Source organism: Oncorhynchus clarkii, chromosome 13 (assembly GCF_045791955.1).
Source record: "Oncorhynchus clarkii lewisi isolate Uvic-CL-2024 chromosome 13, UVic_Ocla_1.0, whole genome shotgun sequence".
Lineage (NCBI taxonomy): Eukaryota > Metazoa > Chordata > Actinopteri > Salmoniformes > Salmonidae > Oncorhynchus > Oncorhynchus clarkii.
In genome coordinates this window covers 4285053-4302367 of record NC_092159.1, presented here as the reverse complement: position 1 = coordinate 4302367, position 17315 = coordinate 4285053, and the positions used below count along the sequence as shown (strand labels likewise).

Below are 17315 nucleotides of genomic sequence, written 5' to 3'. Positions count from 1 at the left end.
AGCCGGCCCGGATGTTGTGGTGTCCCGACGTTCTTACCTCAGATCTAATAAAACTAGGATCAGATCCTTCCCTATACAATTTATTGTATTCATTATGACATAAAAAAAAAACTCTAAACTGATCCTAGATCAGTACTCCTACTTTGAGACACTTTGTGGATACTGGCCCACATCTCAGTCTTTTGGGAAACAATCAACCCTGTTTTTCTGTGGAGGGTGAAGAGGTGGGGTGGGGTTCGGTGTGTGGCGGTTGGGCCAGTGAATGTTTCTTACTAGTTGCTGTAGAAGGAAAAAAAAACTTTCAGTGAAATCACAGCTCTGAGAAACGTTTAGGAGCCATGGAAACAAGAGCCATGGAAACTAGAGCCATGGAAACAAGAGCCATGGAAACAAGTGGAACTGAGTCAATTATCCTGGCTAAATACTTCAACATGATTTATCCTCATCCTAAGATACTGTAATAATCCCTAGTAGTGGTATATGGAGGTGTAGCAGATATGGGACGGTCATGGCTGCTCATGGTCACGTGATGAGGGAGCCCCGCTTGTGACTTCACAATAAGTGTTGGCCCTCAGACACACAGGGAATTTCCTCTTTGTCTAATGGTTAAGATGTTGGTTTGTCCCGTGGGAGACCAGGGTTCAGATCCTGCCGGGGACAGAGGCTTTCTGTGTTTTTCTCAGAATTGTTTCGGAGCCACTGCAGCCTTTTATCTTGATTGGCTGGTGAAGCTCTGTCACATGACACACCATAACGAGCAGCCGAGCAGCAGCGGGAGGTCGTCCTATCGCCTCTCACCACAGAACATTGGCTGGTGAAGCTCTGTCACATGACACACCATAACGAACGTCAGCCGAGCAGCAGCGGGGGGTCCTCCTATCGCTTCTCACCACAGAACATTGGCTGCCATTTTCTATTAATTTCCCACAATGAAATTGTCTCCGGGCTGATGATCTACTGCGCACGGCCAACATTGGTTATGGTGTGTCCCTGTGCCAGACCTTTACCAACCTTGAGGTACTTAAGAACATTGTTGTGAAGGTTCTGTGTGGTTCTGTGTGGTTCTCAGAAGTTGCTGAAGATCTCCTGTTTCTTGCTCCAGTCCATAGGGGGCGCTTTCTTCTTGCCATGTTGGGCCCTCTCTTTGGCCTCGGCTGCCGTGGGGCTCAGATGCAGACCGCTGTCCAGGAACGGGTCTGAAACACGGCGCTCATAATCCTCAGGGACCTAGAGAGATACACGTACGCAGGCATGCACACACACACACATACACACACACACACACACACACAGGTATTCAGATACACGTACGCAGGCACACACACACACACACACATACATACAGGTATTCAGATACACGTACGCAGGCACACACACACACACACACACACACACACACACACACACACGCACACACACTCACCTGAATGCTCATATCTGAGCTGCTGAATTCTGATTGGGTAGTCGAGCCACGTGAGTACTGGGAATTGGTCTGTGAATTGGGCGAGCCATTTGTGATTGGTGAGCCCATCAGGGTGACGTTGATGATTGGTGGATCCATTGGAGTGAGGTCAGTGGTTGAAGAGGGGGTGGGTGGGGCGCTGTCTGTCATTGGCTCGTCCACATAGACCTCTGGAACGCAGGAACAAACCACATGAGCAACTTGACAAAATCTTTACAGATGAATCCTTCAAACTAAAATATGTTTGTGGTCATTAATGGTTTAGATGCAAATATGAGAGAGAGAGAGAGAGAGAGCACACAGAGAGAGAGAACACAGAGAGAGAGAGAGAGAACACACAGAGATAGAGAGAGAGAGCACACACAGAGAGAGAGAGAGCACACAGAGAGAGAGAGAGAGAGAGAGCACAGAGAGAGAGAGAGAGAACACACAGAGAGAGAGAGAACACAGAGAGAGAGAGAGAACACACAGAGAGAGAGAGAGAGCAAGAGAGAGAGATGACCTTTGACATGTGTGCTGGTGGGCGTGACCCCGAGCCTCTTGAACAGCTCGTCTGTTTCCGCGTCGACCACCAGGAGGCGTGTCTCGTCCCCCCCGCCACGTATAAACGCCACCACCTCTGAGTGTCTCAACGCCTCGATGTTCACTCCATTCACCTGGGGGAGGAGAGGAGGATGAATTCATGAGTGAATGGATGTTATTAGCCACATGTAAAATGTTTATAGAGCTGCCTCAACCATTGGCCTCCATTTACCTGGGGGAGGAGAGGAGTAGTTTTACAGGCAGACATTGGAAATAACTATTTGTTCTTAACTGACCTGCAGGAATCTCTGTCAGGTATACAGAATCTCTGATTTATGCATCTAGGACTGATTTTAAACTAGATTTGAAAATACTTGCTCTATTGCTAAATGTATGTATGTCTGTGTGTATGTCTGTGTGTATGTCTGTGTGTATGTCTGTGTGTATGTCTGTGTGTATGTCTGTGTGTATGTCTGTGTGTATGTCTGTGTGTATGTCTATGTGTATGTCTGTGTGTATGTCTGTGTGTATGTCTGTGTGTATGTCTGTGTGTATGTCTGTGTGTATGTCTATGTGTATGTCTGTGTGTATGTCTGTGTGTATGTCTGTGTGTATGTTGTGTGTATGTCTGTGTGTATGTTGTGTGTATGTCTGTGTGTATGTCTGTGTGTATGTCTGTGTGTATGTTGTGTGTATGTTGTGTGTATGTCTGTGTGTATGTTGTGTGTATGTTGTGTGTATGTTGTGTGTATGTCTGTGTGTATGTCTGTGTGTATGTCTGTGTGTATGTTGTGTGTATGTCTATGTGTATGTTGTGTGTATGTTGTGTGTATGTTGTGTGTATGTTGTGTGTATGTCTGTGTGTATGTCTGTGTGTATGTCTGTGTGTATGTTGTGTGTATGTTGTGTGTATGTTGTGTGTATGTTGTGTGTATGTTGTGTGTATGTCTGTGTGTATGTTGTGTGTATGTTGTGTGTATGTTGTGTGTATGTTGTGTGTATGTCTGTGTGTATGTTGTGTGTATGTTGTGTGTATGTCTGTGTGTATGTCTGTGTGTATGTCTGTGTGTATGTTGTGTGTATGTTGTGTGTATGTCTGTGTGTATGTTGTGTGTATGTTGTGTGTATGTTGTGTGTATGTTGTGTGTATGTCTGTGTGTATGTCTGTGTGTATGTCTGTGTGTATGTTGTGTGTATGTTGTGTGTATGTTGTGTGTATGTTGTGTGTATGTCTGTGTGTATGTCTGTGTGTATGTCTGTGTGTATGTTGTGTGTATGTTGTGTGTATGTCTGTGTGTATGTTGTGTGTATGTTGTGTGTATGTTGTGTGTATGTCTGTGTGTATGTTGTGTGTATGTCGTGTGTATGTCTGTGTGTATGTTGTGTGTATGTCTGTGTGTATGTCTGTGTGTATGTCTGTGTGTATGTTGTGTGTATGTCTGTGTGTATGTCTGTGTGTATGTTGTGTGTATGTTGTGTGTATGTCTGTGTGTATGTCTGTGTGTATGTTGTGTGTATGTCTATGTGTATGTTGTGTGTATGTCTGTGTGTATGTCTGTGTGTATGTCTGTGTGTATGTTGTGTGTATGTCTGTGTGTATGTTGTGTGTATGTTGTGTGTATGTCTGTGTGTATGTCTGTGTGTATGTTGTGTGTATGTTGTGTGTATGTCTGTGTGTATGTTGTGTGTATGTCTGTGTGTATGTATGTGTGTATGTTGTGTGTATGTTCTGTGTATGTCTGTGTGTATGTTGTGTGTATGTTGTGTGTATGTCTGTGTGTATGTCTGTGTGTATGTCTGTGTGTATGTCTGTGTGTTAGTTGTGTGTATGTCTGTGTGTATGTCTGTGTGTATGTTGTGTGTATGTTGTGTGTATGTTGTGTGTATGTCTGTGTGTATGTCTGTGTGTATGTCTGTGTGTATGTTGTGTGTATGTTGTGTGTATGTTGTGTGTATGTCTGTGTGTATGTCTGTGTGTATGTTGTGTAAATGTTGTGTGTATGTTGTGTGTATGTCTGTGTGTATGTCTGTGTGTATGTCTGTATGTATGTCTGTGTGTATGTCTGTGTGTATGTCTGTGTGTATGTTGTGTGTATGTCTGTGTGTATGTTGTGTGTATGTTGTGTGTATGTTGTGTGTATGTCTGTGTGTATGTCTGTGTGTATGTCTGTGTGTATGTCTGTGTGTATGTCTGTGTGTATGTCTGTGTGTATGTTGTGTGTATGTTGTGTGTATGTTGTGTGTATGTTGTGTGTATGTTGTGTGTATGTTGCGTGTATGTCAATTATGGCAAAAAAATGGATGTATATGATCACTACCAAGTTGGTTTTTAGCAAGTTACACAAAGCTGCAGTTACACAACCTGTCCAGCAGTTGGCACATGACTCCAGCCCCTGTGACTGGGATGGAAGCGAGAGAGAGAAGGCAGTGATCTGTAATCTGATTTCGTTAAGCTCCGTGGCAACTTTAATTTTGCATATCTCTCTCTCTCTCTCTCTCACTCTCTCATCCTACACATTCCTAATGTGTCCTGAATCACACACACACACAAATGCACCCCCACCCTCCCTCCCTCCCACACTAACCCTACAGGGTAACCTAACCTGCCAAAGTCCATGTAATAAGCTCTTATCTAAGCTAATCTCATCTGTGTGTGTGTGTGTGTCTAAGGTAACACACACACACACACACATACACACACAGACTGTCTCTCTCTCTCGATCTGGCACTACCTCCACCAGCCTGTCCCGGGATCTGAGGTCTGCGTGTTGGGCGGGGGACCCGGGATCCACGCTGCGTATGAACTGTCCTCGCCGTGTTCTGTCACTGTGCAGGTTGAACCCGTATCCCAGCTCCCGCTTCACCATGTGACACAGCCGGGGGAGGAGCTCCACCGTCGCCATGGGAAACTCTGTATCTAACGACGCTGTCTCCGATGGCAACTACAGAGAGAGAGAGACAGAGAGAGAGAGGAAACACAATGACAGAAAAAGTTTGACATTGTCATTTCAAATCTAAATTCTAATTTGGTTCAGTAGTGGTGGAACGTAACTCAAGAGTATTCAGTTGTAACATACAGACAGTGAAGACCATAACAGACAGACAATGAGTGAAGACCATAACAAACAGACAGTGAGTGAAGACCATAATGAACAGACAGAGAGTGAAGACCATAACAGACAGACAGTGAGTGAAGACCATAACAAACAGACAGTGAGTGAAGACCATAATGAACAGACAGTGAGTGAAGACCATAACAAACAGACAGACAGTGAAGACCATAACAAACAGACAGTGAGTGGAGACCATAACAGACAGACAGTGAGTGAAGACCATAACAAACAGACAGTGAGTGGAGACCATAACAAACAGACAGTGAGTGAAGACCATAATGAACAGACAGAGAGTGAAGACCATAACAGACAGACAGTGAGTGAAGACCATAACAAACAGACAGTGAGTGAAGACCATAACAAACAGACAGACAGTGAAGACCATAACAAACAGACAGTGAGTGAAGACCATAACAAACAGACAGTGAAGACCATAACAAACAGACAGACAGTGAGTGAAAACCATAACAAACAGACAGTGAGTGAAGACCATAATGAACAGACAGTGAGTGAAGACCATAACAAACAGACAGACAGTGAAGACCATAACAAACAGACAGTGAGTGGAGACCATAACAGACAGACAGTGAGTGAAGACCATAACAAACAGACAGTGAGTGGAGACCATAACAAACAGACAGTGAGTGAAGACCATAATGAACAGACAGAGAGTGAAGACCATAACAGACAGACAGTGAGTGAAGACCATAACAAACAGACAGTGAGTGAAGACCATAACAAACAGACAGAGAGTGAAGACCATAATGAACAGACAGAGAGTGAAGACCATAACAGACAGACAGTGAGTGAAGACCATAACAAACAGACAGTGAGTGAAGACCATAACAGACAGACAGTGAGTGAAGACCATAACAAACAGACAGAGAGTGAAGACCATAACAGACAGACAGTGAGTGAAGACCATAACAAACAGACAGTGAGTGAAGACCATAACAAACAGACAGTGAGTGAAGACCATAATGAACAGACAGAGAGTGAAGACCATAACAGACAGACAGTGAGTGAAGACCATAACAAACAGACAGTGAGTGAAGACCATAATGAACAGACAGTGAGTGAAGACCATAACAAACAGACAGTGAAGACCATAACAAACAGACAGTGAAGACCATAACAAACAGACAGTGAGTGAAGACCATAACAAACAGACAGTGAAGACCATAACAAACAGACAGTGAGTGAAGACCATAACAAACAGACAGTGAAGACCATAACAAACAGACAGTGAAGACCATAACAGACAGACAGTGAGTGAAGACCATAACATACAGACAGTGAGTGAAGACCATAACAAACAGACAGTGAAGACCATAACAAACAGACAGTGAAGACCATAACAAACAGACAGTGAAGACCATAACAAACAGACAGTGAGTGAAGACCATAACAAACAGACAGTGAAGACCATAACAAACAGACAGAGAGTGGAGACCATAACAAACAGACAGAGAGTAAAGACCTTAACAAACAGACAGAGAGTGGAGACCATAACAAACAGACAGAGAGTAAAGACCTTAACAAACAGACAGAGAGTGAAGACCATAACAAACAGACAGACAGTGAAGACCATAACAAACAGACAGAGAGTGGAGACCATAACAAACAGACAGAGAGTAAAGACCTTAACAAACAGACAGAGAGTGGAGACCATAACAAACAGACAGACAGTGAAGACCATAACAAACAGACAGAGAGTGAAGACCATAACAAACAGACAGTGAAGACCATAACAAACAGACAGAGAGTGAAGACCATAACAAACAGACAGAGAGTGAAGACCATAACAAACAGACAGAGAGTAAAGACCTTAACAAACAGACAGAGTGAAGACCTTAACAAACAGACAGAGAGTGAAGACCATAACAAACAGACAGAGAGTGAAGACCATAACAAACAGACAGAGAGTGGAGACCATAACAAACAGACAGTGAGTGAAGACCATAACAAACAGACAGAGAGTGGAGACCATAATGAACAGACAGTGAAGACCATAACAAACAGACAGAGAGTGAAGACCATAACAAACAGACAGAGAGTAAAGACCTTAACAAACAGACAGAGAGTGAAGACCTTAACAAACAGACAGAGAGTGAAGACCATAACAAACAGACAGAGAGTGAAGACCATAACAAACAGACAGAGAGTGGAGACCATAACAAACAGACAGTGAGTGAAGACCATAACAAACAGACAGAGAGTGGAGACCATAATGAACAGACAGTGAAGACCATAACAAACAGACAGAGAGTGAAGACCATAACAAACAGACAGAGAGTGAAGACCATAACAAACAGACAGAGAGTAAAGACCTTAACAAACAGACAGAGAGTGAAGACCTTAACAAACAGACAGAGAGTGAAGACCATAACAAACAGACAGAGAGTGAAGACCATAACAAACAGACAGAGAGTGGAGACCATAACAAACAGACAGAGAGTGGAGACCATAACAAACAGACAGTGAGTGGAGACCATAACAAACAGACAGAGAGTGAAGACCATAACAAACAGACAGAGAGTGAAGACCATAACAAACAGACAGAGAGTGGAGACCATAACAAACAGACAGTGAGTGAAGACCATAACAAACAGACAGAGAGTGGAGACCATAACAAACAGACAGAGAGTGAAGACCATAACAAACAGACAGAGAGTAAAGACCTTAACAAACAGACAGAGAGTGAAGACCTTAACAAACAGACAGAGAGTGAAGACCATAACAAACAGACAGAGAGTGAAGACCATAACAAACAGACAGAGAGTGAAGACCATAACAAACAGACAGAGAGTGAAGACCATAACAAACAGACAGAGAGTAAAGACCTTAACAAACAGACAGAGAGTGAAGACCTTAACAAACAGACAGAGAGTGAAGACCATAACAAACAGACAGAGAGTGAAGACCATAACAAACAGACAGAGAGTGGAGACCATAACAAACAGACAGAGAGTGGAGACCATAACAAACAGACAGTGAGTGGAGACCATAACAAACAGACAGTGAGTGAAGACCATAACAAACAGACAGAGAGTGGAGACCATAACAAACAGACAGTGAGTGAAGACCATAACAAACAGACAGAGAGTGGAGACCATAACAAACAGACAGTGAGTGGAGACCATAACAAACAGACAGAGAGTGGAGACCATAACAAACAGACAGTGAGTGAAGACCATAACAAACAGACAGAGAGTGGAGACCATAATGAACAGACAGTGAGTGAAGTTGTCAAAAGTTAAATCAATAGCTATATAGATGTATATGTAAGTTATTAGTTCATCTCTTCAGATATATTTCACTGAGACCCTACCTACCGACCTACCTACCTACCTACCTACCTACCTACCTACCTACCTACCGACCTACCTACCTACCTACCTATCTACATATGAAAAAAATATATTTTTCATAATTATATTTATTTCAGCAGTTTAGAAAAAAAAAAAAATGCATGAGCCAAAAAATCTATAGTTGATGAGATTAATGAGATTGAGTCAGAGTGATGGATGCGTGTGCTGTTACAGAGACCCGTGCTGCCACACAGCTCTCTCCCTCTCACGCTAAGACACACACACACACACACACACACACACACACACACACAAACAGACACACACCAAATGCACACACACACCCCACACACCCCACACACCCCACACACACCACACACACACCCCACACACACCCTACACACACCCCACACACACCCCACACACACCCCACACCCCCTTCTCTGTCCCCGTCCTAACCCGTTCTCTCTCGCTGCTACAGAGTTGAAACAGGGATAATGTCATGGTAATGTGATCAGTCTTCTATTAGCGTGACCCAGTACTCTTTGTGTGACTCCACCAGAATATCTGGAAACACACACACACACACACACACACACACACACACACACACACACACACACACACACACACACCTACACACACACACACACACACACACACACACACACACACCTACACACACACACATACATACACACACACCTACACACACACACACACACACACACACACACACACACACACACACACACACACACACACACACACACACACACACACACACACACACACACACACACACACACACACACACACACACACACACACACACACACACACACACCTACACACACACACATACATACACACACACCTACACACATACACACCTACACACATACATACACACACACCAACACACATACACACCTACACACACACACCTACACACCTACACACACACACACACACACACACACCTACACACACACACACACACACACCCCTACACACACCTACACACACACACACACACACCTACACACGCCCACACACACCTACACACACGCACACACACCTACACACACACACACCTACACACACCTACACACACCTACACACGTACACAATGCGGATATGTGTGTCGCCGTCTGTCACAGTTTGTGCCATGGCAACAAACCAGAACACCTTGACGACTGGTTGCCATGGCTGACAGGGTGTTTAAGGTAAGTTGGAGTGTTATAATGCTCCAGGACATGGGAGGGAGGGAGGGGGAGAGAGAGAGAGAGAGAGAGAGGGGGACTTCTGATGTCTTGGTTGGCCTCTTTACGTCCTCCCTACACCAGCTAAATCCAGAACCATATATACATTCTATATCTGTCTCTGTCCTAATCAACCAACCGACACACACCAGTCCCAAAACATCTGTCTGGTACCAACATCAAACTGACCTCAAAAGCTCAAAGCCTGTCTATCTCCCTGGAGGGTATTTATTTGGGGGTCAACTGGGGAATATCTCAGTCACAGTTTTCCATGGCAAGGAAGAGGAGGCTGAAGAGGAGGATGAAGAGGAGGCTGAAGAGGAGGGTGAAGAGGAGGGTGAAGAGGAGGGTGAAGAGAAAGGTGAAGAGGAGGCTGAAGTGGAGGATGAAGAGGAGGCTGAAGAGGAGGTTGAAGAGGAGGATGAAGAGGAGGCTGAAGAGGAAGGTGAAGAGGAGGCTGAAGAGGAGGGTGAAGAGGAGGCTGAAGAGGAAGGTGAAGAGGAGGCTGAAGAGGAAGGTGAAGAGGAGGCTGAAGAGGAGGGTGAGTCAGGATTGGATGTGTGATGAGGGTCAGGGTTAAATTAGCTTCCTGCAGCAACAGAATTAGAAGTCTAGATAATGACTGTTGGAGTTGGAGGTGAGAGATCAGCCTGTAATAGATACCAGTAACCAGACAGTCAGATTGATCAGCCAGTAATAGATACCAGTAACCAGACAGTCAGATTGATCAGCCGGTAACCAGACAGTCAGATTGATCAGCCGGTAACCAGACAGTCAGATTGATCAGCCAGTACTGGAGCAGAGTGTTCCTATGAAGATAACAGTCTGGTTATGTAATGCAATAAGGGCGTCTGCCAGGATAACACAATATGCTACGGAACAATGCCCGCTGTGTGTGGGTGTGTGTTTGTGCCACAGAACAATGCACTTTGACTAGAGTATATCAGTCATCTGTGATAGACGTAACATACGTAACATCACACAATGGAGTTTTATGGGACGACGCGTGTGGGTGTGTGTGTGTGTGTGTGTGTGTGTGTGTGTGTGTGTGTGTGTGTGTGTGTGTGTGTGTGTGTGTGTGTGTGTGTGTCTGCAGACAAATGAAGAGCATTAGGCATATAGATGTTGACCATCACATGGTGAACTATTTATGGTTCTAGAAATGAATTTCAACAAATACACTGTCTCTGTAATCCCTCTAACTAAACCATACTGTCTCTATAATCCCTCTAACTAAACCATACTGTCTCTGTAATCCCTATAACTAAACCATACTGTCTCTGTAATCCCTCTAACTAAACCATACTGTCTCTGTAATCCCTCTAACTAAACCATACTGTCTCTGTAATCCCTCTAACTAAACCATACTGTCTCTGTAATCCCTCTAACTAAACCATACTGTCTCTGTAATCCTTCTAAACCATACTGTCTCTGTAATCCCTCTAACTAAACCATACTGTCTCTGTAATCCCTCTAACTAAACCATACTGTCTCTGTAATCCCTCTAACTAAACCATACTGTCTCTGTAATCCCTCTAACTAAACCATACTGTCTCTGTAACCCCTCTAACTAAACCATACTGTCTCTATAATCCCTATGACTAAACCATACTGTCTCTGTAATCCCTCTAAACCATACTGTCTCTGTAATCCCTCTAACTAAATCATACTGTCTCTGTAATCCCTCTAAACCATACTGTCTCTGTAATCCCTCTAACTAAACCATACTGTCTCTGTAATCCCTCTAACTAAACCATACTGTCTCTGTAATCCCTCTAAACCATACTGTCTTTGTAATCCTTCTAAACCATACTGTCTCTGTAATCCCTCTAAACCATACTGTCTCTGTAATCCTTCTAAACCATACTGTCTCTGTAATCCCTCTAAACCATACTGTCTCTGTAATCCCTCTAACTAAACCATACTGTCTCTGTAATCCCTCTAACTAAATCATACTGTCTCTGTAATCCTTCTAAACCATACTGTCTCTGTAATCCCTCTAAACCATACTGTCTCTATAATCCCTCTAACTAAACCATACTGTCTCTGTAATCCCTCTAACTAAATCATACTGTCTCTGTAATCCCTCTAACTAAACCATACTGTCTCTGTAATCCCTCTAACTAAACCATACTGTCTCTGTAATCCTTCTAAACCATACTGTCTCTGTATTCCCTCTAAACCATACTGTCTCTATAATCCCTCTAAACCATACTGTCTCTGTAATCCCTCTAACTAGATCATACTGTCTCTGTAATCCCTCTAACTAAACCATACTGTCTCTGTAATCCCTCTAACTAAACCATACTGTCTCTGTAATCCCTCTAAACCATACTGTCTCTATAATCCCTCTAAACCATACTGTCTCTGTAATCCCTCTAACTAAACCATACTGTCTCTATAATCCCTCTAAACCATACTGTCTCTGTAATCCCTCTAACTAAACCATACTGTCTCTATAATCCCTCTAACTAAATCATACTGTCTCTGTAATCCTTCTAAACCATACTGTCTCTGTAATCCCTCTAAACCATACTGTCTCTGTAATCCCTCTAACTAAATCATACTGTCTCTGTAATCCTTCTAAACCATACTGTCTCTGTAATCCCTCTAAACCATACTGTCTCTGTAATCCCTCTAACTAAATCATACTGTCTCTGTAATCCTTCTAAACCATACTGTCTCTGTAATCCCTCTAACTAAATCATACTGTCTCTGTAATCCTTCTAAACCATACTGTCTCTGTAATCCCTCTAACTAAATCATACTGTCTCTGTAATCCTTCTAAACCATACTGTCTCTGTAATCCCTCTAAACCATACTGTCTCTGTAATCCCTCTAACTAAATCATACTGTCTCTGTAATCCCTCTAAACCATACTGTCTCTGTAATCCTTCTAAACCATACTGTCTCTGTAATCCTTCTAAACCATACTGTCTCTGTAATCCTTCTAAACCATACTGTCTCTGTAATCCCTCTAACTAAATCATACTGTCTCTGTAATCCTTCTAAACCATACTGTCTCTGTAATCCCTCTAAACCATACTGCCTCTGTAATCCCTCTAACTAAATCATACTGTCTCTGTAATCCTTCTAAATCATACTGTCTCTGTAATCCTTCTAAACCATACTGTCTCTGTAATCCTTCTAAACCATACTGTCTCTGTAATCCCTCTAACTAAATCATACTGTCTCTGTAATCCTTCTAAACCATACTGTCTCTGTAATCCCTCTAAACCATACTGCCTCTGTAATCCCTCTAACTAAATCATACTGTCTCTGTAATCCTTCTAAATCATACTGTCTCTGTAATCCTTCTAAACCATACTGTCTCTGTAATCCCTCTAAACCATACTGTCTCTGTAATCCCTCTAACTAAACCATACTGTCTCTGTAATCCCTCTAACTAAATCATACTGTCTCTGTAATCCTTCTAAACCATACTGTCTCTGTAATCCCTCTAACTAAATCATACTGTCTCTGTAATCCTTCTAAACCATACTGTCTCTGTAATCCCTCTAACTAAATCATACTGTCTCTGTAATCCTTCTAAACCATACTGTCTCTGTAATCCCTCTAAACCATACTGTCTCTGTAATCCCTCTAACTAAATCATACTGTCTCTGTAATCCCTCTAAACCATACTGTCTCTGTAATCCTTCTAAACCATACTGTCTCTGTAATCCTTCTAAACCATACTGTCTCTGTAATCCTTCTAAACCATACTGTCTCTGTAATCCCTCTAAACCATACTGTCTCTGTAATCCCTCTAACTAAATCATACTGTCTCTGTAATCCTTCTAAATCATACTGTCTCTGTAATCCTTCTAAACCATACTGTCTCTGTAATCCCTCTAAACCATACTGTCTCTGTAATCCCTCTAACTAAACCATACTGTCTCTGTAATCCCTCTAACTAAAACAACTTCCTACGGGTTTCAATCAGAGGCACATAGCACTTGAAATGTAAAAGTACTTTCTGATTGCTTCTACACCTGCAATGCTTGCTGATTGTGGTTTTAGGCTGGGTTTCTGCACAGCACTTTGAGATATCAGCTGATGTACGAAGGGCCATATAAATACATTTGATTTGATTTGATTTGATTGAGCTGAAATCTGCAGCGTTTATCGTGAATAGGATCTCATTAACGGTAGTTCAATGCGCTCGTCGCCAACATGCTGTATACAGGGCATTCAGGAAGTATTCAGACCCCTTGACGTTTTAAAACCTTTTGTTACGTTACAGCCTCATTCTAAAATCCCCTCTCATCAACCTACACACAATACTCCATTATGACAAGGCAAAAACAGGTTCTATTACATTTTAGCAAATGTATTTACAAAAAAAATAAATATCCCATTTCTATAAGTATTCAGACCCTTCACTCAGTACTTTGTTGAAGCACCTTTGGCAGTGATTACAGCCTTGAGTCTTCTTGGGTATGAGACTACAAGCTTGGCACACCTGTATTTGGGGGGTTTCTCCCATTCTTCTCTGCAGATCCTCTCAAGCTCTGTCAGGTTGGATGGGGAGTGTCGCTGCACAGCTATTTTCAGGTCTCTCCAGAGATTTTAGATCGGGTTCAAGTCCGGGCTCTGGCTGGGCCACTCAAGGACATTCAGAGACTTATCCCGAAGCCACTCCTGCGTTGTCTTGGCTGTGTGCTTAGGGTCGTTGTCCTGTTGGAAGGTGAACCTTTGCCCCCAGTCTAAGGTCCTGAGCGCTCTTGAGCAGGTTTTCATCAAGGATCTCTCTGTACTTTGCTATGTTCATCTTTCCCTCGATCCTGACTAGTCTCCTAGTCCCTGCCGCTGAAAAACATCCCCACAGCAAGATGCTGCCACCACCATGCTTCACCGTAGGGATGGTGCCAGGTTTCCTCCAGACATGATGCTTGGCCTTCAGGCCAAAGAGTTCAATCTTGGTTTCATCAGACCAGAGAATCTTGTTTCTCGTGGTCTGAGAGTCCTTTAGGTGCCTTTTGGCAAACTCCAAGCGGGCTGTCATGTGCCTTTTTACTGAGGAGTGGCTTTCGTCTGGCCACTCTTCCATGAAGGCCTGTTTGGTGGAGTGGCGCAGAGATGGTTGTCTTTCTGGAAAGTTCTCCCATCGCCACAGAGGAACTCTGGAGCTCTGTCAATTTCGAGTCTCATAGCAAAGGGTCTGAATACTTATGTAAATAAGGTATTTCTGTTTTCGCTTTGTCATTATCGGGTATTGTGTGTAGATAGATGTTTTATTTTTTTATTTTATTTATTTCACCTTGATGAGGTAAAACATGAATTTAATAAGTTTTAGAATAAGGCTGTAACGTAACAAACACCTTGAAAAAGTAAATCCTTAAAAAAAAAAAAACTTTCAGAATGCACTATAGATGTGAACTAGGCCACAGACAGGGGAACGTGGACATAGCAACACTGTGTGTGTCTGTGCTCCCCGTCTGTAAAACAACGCCCCTCCTCCTGCTTCGTTTCATTTCAGAGTGTATTGTAGAAGCTGCAGTACAGCATGTATGTCATCTGATAGGGCTGCATCAGTTCCCCAGCAGTGACGCAACACCCTTCACACCTCTACAGGTAGGCCTACAGGGTGAAGAACATGCAAACAGAAGACAAAAGGGGAGAGGATTTGTTATGTGTGTGTGTGTGTGTGTGTGTGTGTGTGTGTGTGTGTGTGTGTGTGTGTGTGAGAATGAGCAAGAAAAGGAGAAAGGGGGGAGAAATATCTGCTCAGTTTGAATACCTGTAGAATGTTGGGCCACCCACCAGTTTGAATACCTGTAGAATGTTGGGCCTCCCACCAGTTTGAATACCTGTAGAATGTTGGGCCACCCACCACAGTTTGAATACCTGTAGAATGTTGGGCCACCCACCACAGTTTGAATACCTGTAGAATGTTGGGCCACCCACCACCATATTCCCTATTTAGTTCAATACTTTTGACCAGGGTCCATAGGTTAAAAGTAGTGCACTATATAAGGACTAGTGATGTGTAGCTCGTGAACGACTCTTTTTACTGACTCGAGAGTCATGATTCGTTTTTCTGAGTGACTTGTTCAATTTAGTCGGTCGTTTGACCTGCTTGTGCTGGCTGCAGTGAGTCCTACAGATGGATTAAAAGACAGTTATGCTTGATCTGGGAGCTCTGACTGGAGGGTGTGACGCAATTGCGGAGCCTCCAGAGGCCAAATTGAGCTCCATCCCACATGATGTTGTAACAATGTGGAGGGCTCCAAATAGCTCTGCATTGACATGATTGGTTGAAGGTAGGTCGGGGTGGGAGCTCCTGTGTAAACGCAAACTCACTTCCTTGACAACTTCTTTCACAACAGCTCTGCTCAGCAGCTCAAGAAGTATGAGTTCGCTGACTTTTGCAGAGGCTGTATCACCCACCGTAAGTGCTGCTCGGCCAATGCAGATACTGGCCATGCAGCGGCTCTAACACAAGCTCCTTTGGCTCAGTGGCTCGACTTTATATCTCAGTGCTCCAGAGACGTGCTCCGACCACCAACTGTCTGTCATATCCGCGCAGGAAAATAGACCACGAGAAGAAACCTACATATTTAGAACTGATAAGGTGCAAGAATTAAAGCAATTCATTTGTTATCGAATGTTTTTGATGAACACCGTTTTGTAGAACCAAAACATACACAGCCTCTGCTCAAGAACTAATCTTTCTGGGGAGTCTGCAGTTCGCGAAGGACTTTACCACCTTGCCCGGCAACCCAGACTACTTGCTCCGGTCCAAACGCCCACTGACGTTACTTCTCCGCAATGAGAAAGTTTGTAGCGAAAGACAGAGCAGCGGAAGAGTCGTCAGGCTGCTAATAACCCGGCCGGCAGTCAAGCAATGCATTCCGCCAAGAGTCGTTCACAATCTAGTCCGGTTTCAAATGTATCAATAAATAATCTTATTTGTATGCCTAGCAATCAACAAATGTACATTGTTTAAAGCACACGTTTACAAACCTCAACCACAAATGACAGCTCCAATAAGCCCCCTATTGTGAACTAGAGGATTGTAGAATCATGACTCTTTCGAGTTTTCTATTCGCCGGTAACGGGGCCTGCGGACTCTGAGCATTACTGCCTCAAATGAACGAAATATTCGTTTTTTTAAATTAAAAGACCGTAGTTAGTAAAAAGAGCCAAACTTCCCATCACTATAACAGGGATCTTTTGTTTTGGGGATTTGGGGTCCTAAAGGACAAGGGTTTGGACCGGAGCCGAACCAGATCATCAAAGGAACAACAACAAAGCACTGAGGTTCTAAAGGACATTATGACACCTGAGATCTTTGGAGAGAAAAAAAACCTGTATCCTTACAAATATCTCTGTACATGGACACCATACCAGTTTTAAATGTAGCAGATTGTGATTGGGTTATATTGTTACCTTGGGAACAGAGAGGCGTGCAATAAACAGGGAGACACAAAGGTATTGAGAGTATTTTTTGCTGACATGTCAAAAAGGGGTGGTGAGTGATGTAATAACAGGTACCAAGGACAGACTGTGTATCTGACCTGCTCTGGTCCATGGACAGACTGTGTATCTGACCTGCTCTAGTCCATGGACAGACTGTGTATCTGACCTGCTCTAGTCCATGGACAGACTGTGTGTATCTGACCTGCTCTGGTCCGTG

At 43.3% G+C, this 17315-nt stretch overlaps 1 protein-coding gene across 1 annotated transcript in view; it reads right to left on the bottom strand.

The window, feature by feature from the left end:
* Positions 1 to 812: 812 nt before the first annotated feature.
* The window catches only part of LOC139423711 (Na(+)/H(+) exchange regulatory cofactor NHE-RF2-like), a 25592-nt gene continuing 9089 nt past the window's right edge, over positions 813 to 17315 (bottom strand). Inside the window, exons 3-6 of the mRNA XM_071175323.1 lie at positions 4717 to 4926; positions 1965 to 2118; positions 1424 to 1632; positions 813 to 1227 (exon numbers count right to left, since the gene is read on the bottom strand). Of these exons, the coding sequence (XP_071031424.1) occupies positions 1066 to 1227; positions 1424 to 1632; positions 1965 to 2118; positions 4717 to 4926 (735 nt within the window). The 3' untranslated portion in view covers positions 813 to 1065. The remainder of the gene's footprint in view (positions 1228 to 1423; positions 1633 to 1964; positions 2119 to 4716; positions 4927 to 17315) is intronic.